Source organism: Coregonus lavaretus, assembly GCF_964263955.1.
Source record: "Coregonus lavaretus genome assembly, chromosome: 23".
Lineage (NCBI taxonomy): Eukaryota > Metazoa > Chordata > Actinopteri > Salmoniformes > Salmonidae > Coregonus > Coregonus lavaretus.
Genome location: NC_140010.1, coordinates 11,085,126 through 11,098,497, shown reverse-complemented (window position 1 = coordinate 11,098,497; position 13,372 = coordinate 11,085,126). Strand labels below are relative to the sequence as shown.

General features: G+C 41.9%; 1 protein-coding gene and 2 long non-coding RNA genes across 6 annotated transcripts; 2 read left to right on the top strand and 1 right to left on the bottom strand.

Annotated features, from left to right (window-relative positions):
• The first annotated feature begins 458 nt into the window (after window positions 1-458).
• LOC311150784 lies at window positions 459-1,109 on the top strand. The gene is made up of 3 exons (XR_014615136.1): window positions 459-699; window positions 805-924; window positions 1,031-1,109. It is a non-coding gene; the product is annotated as an uncharacterized lncRNA (long non-coding RNA).
• A 33-nt stretch (window positions 1,110-1,142) lies between these two features.
• LOC311099060 (G2/M phase-specific E3 ubiquitin-protein ligase-like) lies at window positions 1,143-11,486 on the top strand. 4 transcript variants are annotated; one of them, XR_014609679.1, is made up of 11 exons: window positions 1,143-1,318; window positions 1,406-1,485; window positions 1,760-1,812; window positions 2,892-2,928; window positions 3,007-3,074; window positions 3,196-3,285; window positions 3,385-3,698; window positions 3,845-4,023; window positions 4,251-4,423; window positions 10,330-10,544; window positions 10,620-11,486. XR_014609679.1 is itself a non-coding variant. In XM_084139674.1 (10 exons), the coding sequence occupies exons 1-10, from the start codon at window positions 1,156-1,158 to the stop codon at window positions 10,373-10,375; spliced, it is 1,203 nt and encodes a 400-aa protein (XP_083995800.1). In that variant the 5' UTR covers window positions 1,143-1,155; the 3' UTR covers window positions 10,376-11,486. The 4 variants fall into 4 exon arrangements, 1 of the variants encoding a protein (XP_083995800.1); XR_014609677.1 differs by lacking the exon at window positions 3,196-3,285; XR_014609678.1 differs by lacking the exon at window positions 3,845-4,023.
• LOC311099061 lies at window positions 11,485-12,735 on the bottom strand. Its single transcript, XR_014609680.1, has 3 exons — window positions 12,375-12,735; window positions 11,911-12,129; window positions 11,485-11,816 (listed from the first exon to the last, which is right to left on the bottom strand). It is a non-coding gene; the product is annotated as an uncharacterized lncRNA (long non-coding RNA).
• Window positions 12,736-13,372: the final 637 nt, after the last annotated feature.

Here is a 13,372-nt window from a genome sequence, read left to right as displayed (position 1 = left end):
TGCTCCTTCTTGAAACTAGAGCAATGGAACTCCAAATGGTGCCTTTTATACACATTTGTCATAAAAGTTTTTTTAAGTGATTTAAAAAAAACTTATTTTAACAAGGTCATTGTAGAGATTGTAAAATATATCTGTCCGAAAGCTGGTAGTGGATTCACACTGACTCAAAGCACTTTATTACGGTGGCCGGGAAGTGCAAAGCAACATTACAAAGAATGAAACACTTTTACAAAGCTCGAGACAAATTTACATTTTGGAAAACAAATTTACATTTTGGAAAACAAATTTACATTTTATAAAACAAATTTACATTTTATAAAACAAATTTACATTTTAGAAAACAAATTTACATTTTAGAAAACAAATTAACAAGACGCAAAACACTTTTACCAGTCCCGAAACAAATTTACAAACGACAGATTCGTCACGGAAAGGGAATGTACCATATACCGGAAGTGACGAGCGTGGTCTTTTCGTGTTTTTGTTGTGGAGTTTATGGCGTCAAAGAAGTTTATGGTGACCGCCCGAACATGGACTGCGGCCGAGGGATGTTTTGCCCGTTTTGTGGCAAACACATGAACAGCTTAACGCGGTTTTGCTTTACGTGTGGTCGGTGTTTGGAGTTTTTAAAGGACGCGGACAAGACGGAAACATTGGAAACACAGGGGACGTCTCGACAGCCGGACAGTGCTATGCAAAGTAAGTTTAGCAAAACCAAAACGCTAGCTATCTAAGGACAGTAACGCTAATGATTTTTTGAGCGGCTTCTAACTTTCTGTTTCGGAACTCTGTCCATTTCTGCAGAACAACCATGCCCATCATACAAACAGTTCATGGAGTACAGAAGCTCGAAATCAAAATAACGACAGTCTTTTAACTATGGGCCAAAAGGAAGATATAGGCCTAAAGAAAGAACACGTCCAGGTAAGGTGTACTGACCGTCCTATACAATTTTGCAATGCTCTATATGTATTTGTGTGTTTTTATTTTACCTATGTATACATTAATTATATCTTTGTTATTTTACTAGATAAACGTAGGATTGATGGTGCCAAGTGGAACTGATTTAAAACCTCTAAGAGGGAAAACACTACAGTTATTTACAGACCCAGAGGTCTGTAAGCTGTCCAGAAAAGGACAACATTTAACAAGGACATGCACGAAGGACCTTATGTCCTTTTGTATCCAGACTGCTCAGAGGTGGTTCATGTGCCTGGGTCAGAAAGGCCATTCAAATTGGCAGAATATAAAAAGGAAATAGGAAAGGCATATTCCAGGATCACTTTTTTCATTTGCCTAGAAAAACACTATAAAAGAGGTTAGTGGATCTCATGATTCAATATTTTTACATATTTAGATACTCTGCTGGAGGATAGATAATGGTTGTTTGAATTATTTTTTTCAGTGGATGATACCTCAGACTCTGATTCTGAAATTGTCATCACAACAAGGAGCACAGCTGAACTCAATCGTGCTGACACTTTGGTACATCAGTTATTTCTCTTTTTTAAAATGTTTATGTATGTTTGTATTTATTCATTTTCATATAATTTATTAATTAGATGTACATTGGATTTTAAGCATAAAATCAATGTACTGGTCAATATTTTAGTGGAAAAAGGCTTGTTTTGATTATTTTGCAGTAACTATTATACAGTAACACAGACAACCATTCAGCATTGATATATACTGTATGTGGTAATGGAAAAATAATGGAACCTGTTGAAAGTTGTTGATCATTTTATCCGTTTCCTCTCAGGTTTTTGAACCACAAAATCGAAGTACTCCCAAACACAAGCTGGACGATGAAAGGTAGGTGTTGCACACTTGGACACAAAGGAATTTTCACACGTGCAATAATAATTCATATTTTGTTGGGCTACAGTGCTTTCACTACCAGGTAAAGTGCAATTTCACCTTTTTTTTTTATTTAACTCACAAAACTGATAAAACTACTAGCAGATATTTCACTACTTATTCACATACACATTATACATACATTTATATTGCTGCACATAAGCTCAACGTTGCTACATGCTATCAGCTGTTTCTGTAACTGACTGCGGTGCCCCCTCGCTCCCTACCTAAAGGACCCACAGCTGCCTGTGTGAGCAGAGCTTTACAGAATAAACCCACTGAAATACAGTTGCTCTTGCAGTTGAATAAACAAAAATTTACCAAACCATTAAAAAAAACACGTGAGAATGAAGTGGGGGGTATCCACTGTCCATTCATATGTCCCACATCACTGTCGATCCTGCATAGGTACTATAGGCCTTTACTGAAGTGGCACGGTCATCCAGAACCAACTTAAAGAACTCCAACACGTTTCGGCATCTAGCCTTTGTCAGGGAGTCAAATAGATTTAATGAGAGACACTGGGTTTTTTCTAGTGGTAATCCACCAATAGGAAACATGGGACACATCCATATACATAATGTTTACATGATTTGACTATTGTAGGCCTGAAGGACACCTACTGGTTTTAAGATGTCTACAACACCTACTCTAGCCCAGAACACCTTGGACACTAGAAAAGACCCATTGTCTCTCATTTCATCTGTTTGACTCGCTGACGAAGGCTAGATGCAAAAACGCATTAAAGTTATTTTAAATTGGTTCTGTATGGCTTGGCCACTTGCAATACAAGCATTTTAATAGTTAAAAAAATAGTAGTTTGAGCTTTCTTTTATTTTATACCTTTTCCATTAAAAAAGAAACTCAAACTAACTCAGATTTGAGTCCAGGAAACGCTCCTATCCACATGTTCTCAAAATAATCTTTTTTTTTAATACATCTTTCTGTTCCCTCTACTACTACATGCTACTCAAAGCTACATTATAGCCTTTATCATGGAGCTAATCATTTTAATATGTTTTATCATGTTTCAGAGATGCACCAGGACAATCAACAATTCAGCCTGGACAGGTAATAAGGCAGAGTGTGGCAGCATGACATTTCTTGCTTTCAGTGTTGTTGTTTCAGACATTTTAATCTTTTTTTCAGATAGTAATATCTGATGCTGAGGATCTGGATCCACCGGAAGCAAATCCAGAAAAAATGTCTTGCTACAGGTAAGTAAAAAAAAAAGAAAAGATAATGACTGACATAATTTAAATGTATTGAACTGATTACATGGGGAAGACATTTTTGTTTGTAAGATGTTTTAACATGGAAATGGCAATTTCCCAACAGTAAATACACAGACCTGTATTCACCAAATGTTGAGCAGGAGGACGAAGAGCCGGTTGCTGTCAATGTGAAGAATTTCCAACACACAGCAATGTAATATGCTTTTGACTATAGCACTCCAGTTTTTTCACTGTACAATAGTTCTTGTATATCTGGAATATCCACAAATGAATTAACTTTTTGTCATTACAGGGAGGAGACGGACATTGCATTACCTGACATCGTAGCAAACCTGTCTCTTCCTATTGATCATAAAAAAGTCAGCCGGTTTAACATCTCAAGGGATAATGTTTGGGATGGGGCAGTCAGAGGTTTCAAGCGTACAACATATTCTGAAACCTGTGACATGCTGGTGAAATTTACTGATGATACTGGTGTTCTGGAAGAGGGAATTGACACTGGTGGTCCAAGACGAGAGTTTTTAACTCTACTGATGAAACACCTAAAAGACCGGCCCATTTTTGATGGACCAGAAGGACATCGGTTCTTGGTCTACAATGCAAAGGGTATGCATATTGGTTGGATGTGTACTATAGGCTACTAATGGTTGGTTAATGCTCATTGACCAGATATATCACATGACATATGCTTGCATATTACAGTATATACAGTAATGCATTGTTTTAATTTTGCAATATGAATTCATTCACAGCTGTTAGGGAGGATGAATACTACTTGGCAGGAAAGGTGATTGCTGTGTCAGTTGTGCATGGAGGTCCAGGACCCCATTTCCTGTCAGAAGATCTTGTACATTATCTTGCAGGCCAGCCTTCATTCAAAGCAACAAATAATTTAATAACTGATGAAGAAATAGGGAAAGCTTTGCAAGAGGTGAGAATAGCATAAGGGTATGGTAGGGCAGAGTTTTTCATACTTACTGCAGTGTTTTTGAGACAATGTTTACTTCCTATATCACGTGCGGAATATATTTAATTAATTTATTAGTTTTTGATAGTGTAAGATTACACCTTGCTATGTACGTTATTAAAAAAATAGGCAAGGAGATACAGTGCATACAGTTATTGACGGGTGTTTTTGCCCATTTTCATGTCTTTCAGATTGAGAATGCTGCTTCATTGGATGCTCTGCAAGAATGTATGATGAGACACAGCACAATGTTACAGACAGCAGGTTGTCTGAGACATGTGGCTACTGTGGAAGAAAATAAAGAAATCGTGTCAGACTACCTCCAATGGTATATCATTGACCGCAACTCATCTGTAATTGACAGGTAAGATGATATTTGTAGTGATGAGATTTTTATTTATTTATGTATGAATTTTTTGTTTGAAATGCCTCATGGTCCCCATCTTTGGTTTATGCAAGTATGTATATCTGTTATCAATTTGTCCTTAATCAGAATTTGTACCTTAGTGTATTTCAACGGATATGTGATGTCACTTCATTCTGTGTCAAACTACAGTGCCTTCATTAAGTCTGCACACCTTTATAGATTCAATTTAAAATATATTTAAATCCTTTTCCTCATCAATCTACACACAATACATCATAATGACAAAGCAAAAACAGAAATTAGATCTTAGGTTTCTCCTCCTGACTAACTCTTCCATAGAGGAAAATCAGTCCAGTTACCCCTTAAAGTGATCCATCCACCTCTGCTGCACATCTGGCAGCAGAGTGATGGTTTGAGGCTCACTTTACCCATCAAACCCTTGATGACTTGCTGCTGTTTATCCAACCACCTGCTCCATACTGTAGCAGTGTCATTTACATATGGATCTATTTCTGCCCTCAGTTCTCATAAAGATCCTGACATGCAGAGAGGTTTTAGTATCTCTTGTAAATGTCCCTGAAAATCAGATATAAAGAGTGTGGTGATGTTGTGTGTAAAGCCTGTAGCTTCATACACGAGGAATCCAGGCTGGAATTACTTCCAAAGGTGCTTCAACAGTGTACTGAGAAAATGGTTAATTAACTTGTGCGAATGTGATATTCCAGTTTTTAATTTTTATTAAATTTGCTACAATTTCTAAAAACTTGTTTTTGCTTTGTCATTATGATGTATTGTGTGTAGGCTGATGAGGAAAAATATTAATATTACTATTTTAAATTGAATCTATAACGAAACAAAGTTGTGAAAAAGTGCAATGGGTGTGTAGACTTTCTGAAGGCATCGTGTGAGTGCTCAAGCCACCCATCCGTCTGTGTCATTCCAGTCTTTTGTTTCTGTGTGTTATACTTACAGTTTGTAACAATTAACGTTTAATGTGCAATGCAAAAAAAGGGTTTTTGAAATCAATTTTCAACAATGTTAAGGTGGATAGTAATTGTAGAGAAGAGAATATTTAATAGTTTTCTTTAGATAATTTTAAATTCAATTGGCACTACACTGTTTCTGTATGATATGTTGGATTAAGGAATAAAGACAGACACCAATGTTCAGTTCAATAGCCTTGTTAAGCCTTGTACAAATGCCTACGCCTGGAGTCTGGGGAACAGTCCAACTAGTCGATTACCTATCAACTAGACTCCGTAACATCATCCTTTTCAATAGAAAGTGCAAACATAACGGCATAACATTGCGTTCTTAACAGTCAAGTCATAACAATTGAAAAGCATGACATTTTCTTTTTACTTCAGCTGTCATCTTCCTTTTTTAAATTTTTTGAAATATTATTATTATTATTATTATTTTTTTTTTTTTTTTAATTAACAGACAACAAGTTAAGTCTCTTGCTTACAGAGTAAGCCTGTCCGGTGGCTTGCACAGCCGACCCACCCGTGAGTAAGTATTGGCTCTGACAGGGGTAGGATTAGGGCCACGAGCTGGAGAGTTTGGTGGGGTAGAAGCTTCACCTTCAGTTGGCTCATGTCTCAATTCTGCACCCCTTACCCTTAGGCCTGGACTGTGATCCAGCTCATCTAAGTGAGTGTATGGCATGTTCTGGTTTGTCTGCTCTGCTACGCGCAGATCCACCCGATTGCGACGATAGAGGGAGCCACCAACATCCACCAGGTAAGAACGTGGTGCAACTCTCTGTAGGCATGTGCCCAGCCTCCAAAGTCCTGTGTGGTCTCCCGGCAGCGGTTTCATCCTTATAGTTTCACCCACCTCCAGCTCTGGTAGGTCTCGAGCAGTCCGGTCGTAGAAGCACTTAGCGAGCTGCTTTCTGTGACGCAGTTTGTCCGTGACGCCAACCATGACGCAGGGCTCAAGTAGCTTGTTAGCTACGGGGATAGTAGTCTTCAGACGTCTGGATAGAAGGCGTTGTGCTGGGCTGCTGTCCATGTTTTCGGTGGGTGTGTTCCTCCACTGTAAGATCGCTTTCCATGGGTCGTTGCTGTCGCGCAAGGCCCTGCTTAACAGGTTTTTTGCAATCTTGACAGCTGATTCTGCCTTGCCATTTGCTTTTGGGTGTCTTGGAGAGGAGGTCACGTGGTCAAACTCCCATTCTGAGGCGAAACGCTTGAACTGTGCAGTGAATTGTGGGCCATTGTCCGTGATTACCTTGTCAGGCTGACCTTGCCTTGCAAACTGCGCCTTGCAGCGCTTTATGACCGTCTCTGCGGACAAGTCAGGGAGCAGTTCAATTTCCCAAAAGTCAGAGTAATGATCAACAAGGAGAAGATAGTCCTTTTGTCTGTGGCTGAATAAGTCCATGCTGATGATTTGCCAGGCCCTTGTGGGCAGTTCGTGTGACATCATGGTTTCCTTTTGCTGTTCATGAGCGTACTCGTTGCATGTGGTACAGTTGCTGACAAAGTCTTTAATTTCTGCTTGCATGTTTGGCCAGTATAATGTTTCACGAGCCTGACGGTAGCATGCGTCACCTCCAACGTGACTGGAGTGTATGCGGGTAAGCATCTCTGGACGTAGTGATTTGGGAATAATGACCTTCTGACCTCTGAACAAGACGCCATTTTGCACACTGATCTCATCTCGAAAGGTCCAGTATTCTCTCACTGTGAAAGGTGTCTCCTCTTTCAGATATGGCCAACCTGCGAGAGCCATGGACTTCAGTGACTGTAGGTGTTCGTCCTTGTCAGTATGTTGCCTGATCTGGGCTAGGCGGTGATCTGTCACGTTTAAGTAGTCTGCCTGATTGATCTGTTGAACATCTTGTTGTTCCTGCTGTAGCGAACAGATGGCCTGCCGCTGATAGGCAGTGCCTCTACCTGTACATTGTGCTGTTGCCCTGCTCAGTGTGTCGCTGATGTACATCTCAGGTCCTGGCTTGTAAATGACCTTCAGGCTGTAGTTTTGCAGAGTCAGGAGCATACTTTGAAGCCTCTTGGGCGCGTTGAGGAGAGGTTTACTGAATATGGCAATGAGTGGTTTGTGGTCAGTTTCAGCGGTGACCAGCTCTCGACCATATAAGTAGTGATGGAATCGCTGGCAGGAGAAGACGATGCTGAGGCACTCTTTCTCAATTTGTGCATAGTTTTGTTCGGTGGGGGTGAGCGCTCTCGAGGCAAACGCAACGGGCTGGCCTTCCTGCATAAGGCAGCATCCAAGTCCCCTTTGGCTAGAGTCGCTCTGGATTGTGACAGGCTTCGTGACGTCGTAGTAGCGCAACACTGGCATGGATGAAGCCAGAGATTTCATCTCCTGCACTGCGGCCTCGTGCTTGGGTAGCCAGTGCCATGGTGTGTCTTTGTCCAGCAACTGGCGCAGAGGCTCACAGACTGCTGATAGGTGTGGCATGAACTTTGCAAGATAGTTTGCAAAGCCGATGAGACGCTGTACTCCTTTTGCATCAGACGGGTTTGGCATGTCGAGGATCGCTTGGACCTTGTCTGGGTCCGGCTTCAGGCCTTTCGCCGAGAGAATGTGGCCATGGAAGTGGACGTCTTTCACCTTGAACTGCAGCTTCTTCAGGCCAAGACGAAGCTTAACTGATCGGCAGCGCTCCATCAGTGCCAGGAGCTTCACATCGTGGTCGCGTTCTGCTTCTTCGTCTGTTTCACCACAGCCTACGATCAGGATATCATCGGCGATGGGTTCAATGCCCTTGAGCCCAGCCAGTAACTCGTGCTGCTTGCGTTGGTATACCTCAGGCGCCACTGAGACACCAAACGGGAGCTTGAGCCAGCGTTTCCGACCCCAGGGGGTCCAGAAGGTAGTCATGAAGCTGCTTTCTTCGTCCAGCTTGCATTGAAGGAATGCATCTCGGGCATCCACCAAGGTGAAAATCCTGGCCTTGGGAAGCTTATAGAGGACATCCTCTAGTGTCGGCATGATGTAGTGGGATCGTTTCAGTGCTTGGTTCAGATGCTTTGGGTCGATGCAGACCCTCAGCTTCTCTGGTTTTTTCACTATGACCATATTGCTGATCCAGTCAGTTGGTTCAGTCACAGATGTCATGTGGCCATCGGCCTCATACTTGTCCAGCTGGGCCTTCACAGCCACTTTCATTGCAATGGGCACATTGCGAGGAGCACACTGGACTGGAGTAATGCTCTCATCCACTTCAAAGTGTACCTCCCCAGGCACTGATTCAACGGGCATGTTGAATACATCGTCATATCTGCTGAGTAGTTGTTCTTTGGACAGGGGTCCATGCTGGACATGATCCACAATGTGCAGGTCATTTGGTACAGTGAACTGCATCAGTCCCAGGCGTTCGCATGTAGAGCCTGAGAGGAGAGGATTTTGACTGGTTTTCACAATCTCGAACTCCAGCTTGTGTTTGCGTCCCCGAATAACACATTCGGTCTCAAAGGTGCCCATAGAGCTCATTAGTTCTCCTGAGTACAGCTTTAGTCTAGTATCGCTGGGAACTAGATGTGTGTCCGGTGCCAGATTGATTTTGTCTTTGTAGCTCATTACATTGCATGTAGCACCCGAATCCAGTTGACATTGTTGTTGCTTGTTGTGTAATCGTAGTGTCACAAACCATTTCTTCCCTCTTGAGTGTACAGCCCCAATGGATTCATGCATGTAAATGTAACTTTCACTGTTCAGCTCTGAACATTGAGTAACATCATCAACACAGTGAATCTTGCCCTCACTCACCCTTCTTTTGCTTTTGAGACACACTTTTGCAAAGTGATTATTAGTTCCACAAGCTCTGCATGGTTTTCCATAGGCCGGGCAGTGCTCTTTGCCACGTGTGTGTGTATTCCCACAGTATTTACATGCTACGGGGCTCTCTGTGTTCACTGTTCGTGGTGAATTACTCTGCCTCGATTGGTTTTGTCTGAATGTCTGCCTAGCAACAGCGTGAACAGTATCAACGTCGGAGCGTGGGGTTTCCGTTTCCATTGCTCTCATTCTCATGTCAGTGACTTCAGCAGTGCGGCACATTTCGATGGCAGTTACTAATGTTAAGCCTCTCTCTCTCAGTAGACGCCGGCGCGTATTCTCATTTGCAATTCCCAGTACTATTTTGTCACGAATCAGTTCATCTTTCAATCCCCCGTATTCACAAGTGGCGGATTTCTCTCTCAAACGGGTTACAAAGTTGTGTACTGACTCACCCTCTTCCTGTTTGCAGCTTCCGAAAACGAACCGCTCGTAAATTACGTTTCTGGCGGGTTTGAAGTAATTCTCCAATGCATCCAATATAGCCTTTGCATCACACTGTTGTCGTGCCGTGAGGGTGAGATTGTGCCGGTAGATATGCCTGCATTCGCTGCCCATTAAACTCCTCAGAGTTGCCGCTTGTACCTCGTTGGGTTTCTCACGTAGACCGGTCGCCAGCGCATAGTCCTCGAATTCATCCCTGAAGTTGTCCCAATTAGTATTCCAGTCCCCTGTGAGAACCATGTGATTTGGTGGCGGAATGTTCGCTGCCATAGCAATGGAATAGGAGATTTCTTTGTCTTCAGTCATGGAGGTAGGTAGTGATGCTAGCTAGCCAGCTAACACGAGTTGATCAGTGTTGTGAGTAGGAAACGGCTTGTGTTCGCATATGGAACGTAACTGCGCCTATACTGTACTTAGCTACAAAAATAACAAACGTGTGTTTTCCGAGCCACTTCTGATACCATGTTTCTGTATGATATGTTGGATTAAGGAATAAAGACAGACACCAATGTTCAGTTCAATAGCCTTGTTAAGCCTTGTACAAATGCCTACGCCTGGAGTCTGGGGAACAGTCCAACTAGTCGATTACCTATCAACTAGACTCCGTAACATACACAGCAGTGAAACAATGTTTGTGTTCACTGTAGATTCAGAGATGGTCTTTCAACCCTGGAGTTTTTGACTGCACTATAGCAACACCCTACTTTGCTGGCCCCTGTCATGTGCCACTCTGAAAGGCGACTCACTGCTTTTGAACTTGAGAGACTCTTCAAACCTGACCTCAGTCCTTCGGGGAGTAATCGAAGACTTAAAGAAAGTCAAACCATGGCCTACTGGGCAGACTATCTCCTTGATTGTGAAGGTTTGTTAGTTTGTTTTTTATAACTAGTTAAGAAAACACATGGCAGTGATGTATCTGAATTGTTTTTCTTTGCAGAAGGCCAGGCTGCTGTGTCTGTGGAAGATGTTTTGATGTTTGCTACTGGGCTGTCTTCACTTCCCCCATCTGGCTTGGAACCACTGCCTCAAATAGAGTTCCTGGAGGACTCTGCGTTCCCAATGGCAAATACATGTTCAAACTCCTTGAGATTACCACTCCTAGACTCATACACTTTGTTTAAGTCACAAATGGACTTTGGAATTCAAAATAGTCCAGGATTCGGCTGTTTCTAAGCTATATGATGGATGACCCATAGAGTTAAGACTCTGAAAAAGTTGTTGTTGTTAAAGGTTAGGGTTGGGCATCATTTAGATTTTAACGATTCTGATTCCAATTCCGATTCTTCCTTTTGATTCCGGTTCTTATCGATTCTCGATTCCGATTCTTTGAGTGGTGGAGTTGAAACGGGTCACATGCTTATTTCACAAATAAGAGGAAAGTTTTATTTTGATTCAAAGGTGGGTTGCAGTTTGACTGGGCTTTTTCAATGTAAAATAAAGCCACACTAGAGCACCGCTTACTGTGCTCCATGGCTGCAACACAACAAGCACCTGGCCGCTACAGAAACCAAAACTTGCGCATGTTAAATTTGGAACCCATGATCAGATTTGAAACCCAATCCTCCAAAACGATTCCAATAAAGAAACAATTCCGATGGAATCGTAATTTTTTTAACTATTCCAAGTAGGAATTGGTTCTTGATGCCCAACCCTATTAAAGGTGCACTTTTAAAGTGCAGTTGCCAAAGTTGTTTTTATAATGTTACTGTATGTGAGCATGTTCTTTTCTCACAGTAAACATTTTGAAAATGTTTTAGATCCATTACTCTCAATACTACAAAAGTGTAATAAATACTGATTACTATTTTTGATTAATTTACTTCACACTTAAAAACAATTAAGCTTTGGGTGACAGATTCATAAATATTGTGTTCAGACAGACAGCAGTATTCCACCACTACAAAAAACCCTCCCTTTTTGATCATTTCATAGCTGAGCCATTTCTTTTAGTTTCATGTACAGTTCGGATGCAGACTCCCAGTTGTCTGGCTTCTGTAACTGATTGTGTTCCATGGCAAAGTCCAAGTACTCGTGCATGTTTGGGTCCCCACAAGGAGTCATTGACAGGCTAGCCTCAGGAAGGGCATCCAGTTCAGCTTGTTCACTTTGAAATCCGCAGTCTCTGGAGCCAAACCTATGTTAAATAGAATACATAATTGCATTTATTTTCATTTAAGCTAAAACGTTACATTAATGCTTTTATCTGTTTATTATCACCAATGTATCACCTGTGTGGTAAGTAGTAGAGTTCATTGGGCACTCCTCCTGGACATGCTGCTGTTCTGGAAGGGCGAATCCTGTGGCTGTTCCACAGTCTCACACACTCATCCAAGTCCTTCTGAATAACATCACCAAAGCAATATCTCAATAGGCATTGATGCTCATGACTCCCGTTGAAGTATCCGGCATCTCTAAGGTCGGCAAATAACTCCATCCAGAACTGAGACCTATAGAAATGGATACAAATGTTTAGTTATACTATAAATAATAAAGGTTAGTTATAATGAAATGTATGGTCTGTGCATCTTTTGGTCATTCGATTTGCTTTTCAGGAACAGCTACTTTTCCTGACGGGCAGGATTTGCTTTACAAATTTGTATTGATAATTATTGTGCTCGTTTTTCATTAATCGTTCCTGAGAAGAAAATCGAATGACCAAAAGATGCAATGACCCTTTATGAAGACAACTCACCTTCCCTTTCTAAATATAGACCACCAGGACTCAATACGCTGGTTATTTATAGATGAGCCGTACACGTGGCTGGACGCTCCAGAGTAGTAGTCACTGTGATGGTGGCGTAGGGTACATTGAATTGCAGCCATTATGCCGTTCTCAGTGCCGCAATCAGTCCTCAGTCTCATGGGGATGACACCGAGGTTTCGCACACATGACATGAAATAGTGAGCAATCACTGTTGGGTTATTATTTGTTGGTCCACATTGAAGCCACAATACTTTACGTGAAAATCCATCTATGCATCCCGAAATGGCCAAACCGAATGGCTTAAGTTTGTCATAACCATCTGCGTGCCACATATAGTTAGGTCCCATTGAGTAGTGTTGGTGAAACCATACAGGAGAGGAAGTACAGAACCAACGACGCTAGACGGAGAGGAATATGTTTAAGCAAAAGGCAGTTTATTAAACAACAGAGATAGCTGGTACTGCTCAAGCTACATGCATGGACCCATTCAGTTGCCTCTTATCGAGACAGTTGAAAAGGGATCAAAAACAGAGTTTTCAGCATTACTTTATACAATGCAACACAAAGGAAGGGGTCCTTCTTCTAGTCCCTTGATTGGTTCCGGAGGCGTAGGAGGCGGGTCTGCTCTGTCCAGAGTAGAAGCCCCATTTTGTGCACGGCAGAGTCCTCTGCCCTAGGCACCCGACCAGTAGAAAAAAGTGCAGTGTGTGTGTGTGCGTAACTCGTGAGGCATGAGGATGAGTGTGCGTATGCATGGAGATGTGTGTGTGAATGTGTGTATGTTCTCAAAGGAAAGTCTCGTGGGGAGCAACCAGATTGTGGCCTGTGGCGTGGGAGTTGTCCTTGAGAAGATATTGGCTCTGTCCATTGTTCTTGCATAGGAACAGCATTGATTGAAAACAAGCTCCTAACATTAAAATGGGTCATGCACAAGATTTTAGTCAGACCAAGCTATAACATTTTAATATTTACTACGACAAACCCCC

What these genes read in the sequence shown, in the direction of transcription:
- LOC311099060 (XM_084139674.1), top strand. Translation starts at nt 1,156, where the DNA reads ATGCACGAAGGACCTTATGTCCTTTTGTATCCAGACTGCTCAGAGGTG. An exon ending in GAAAAAATGTCTTGCTACAG is followed by an intron (nt 3,075 to 3,195) that starts GTAAGTAAAAAA and finishes ATTTCCCAACAG; the next exon opens with TAAATACACAGACCTGTATT. An exon ending in AACTCATCTGTAATTGACAG is followed by an intron (nt 4,424 to 10,329) that starts GTAAGATGATAT and finishes TGTTCACTGTAG; the next exon opens with ATTCAGAGATGGTCTTTCAA.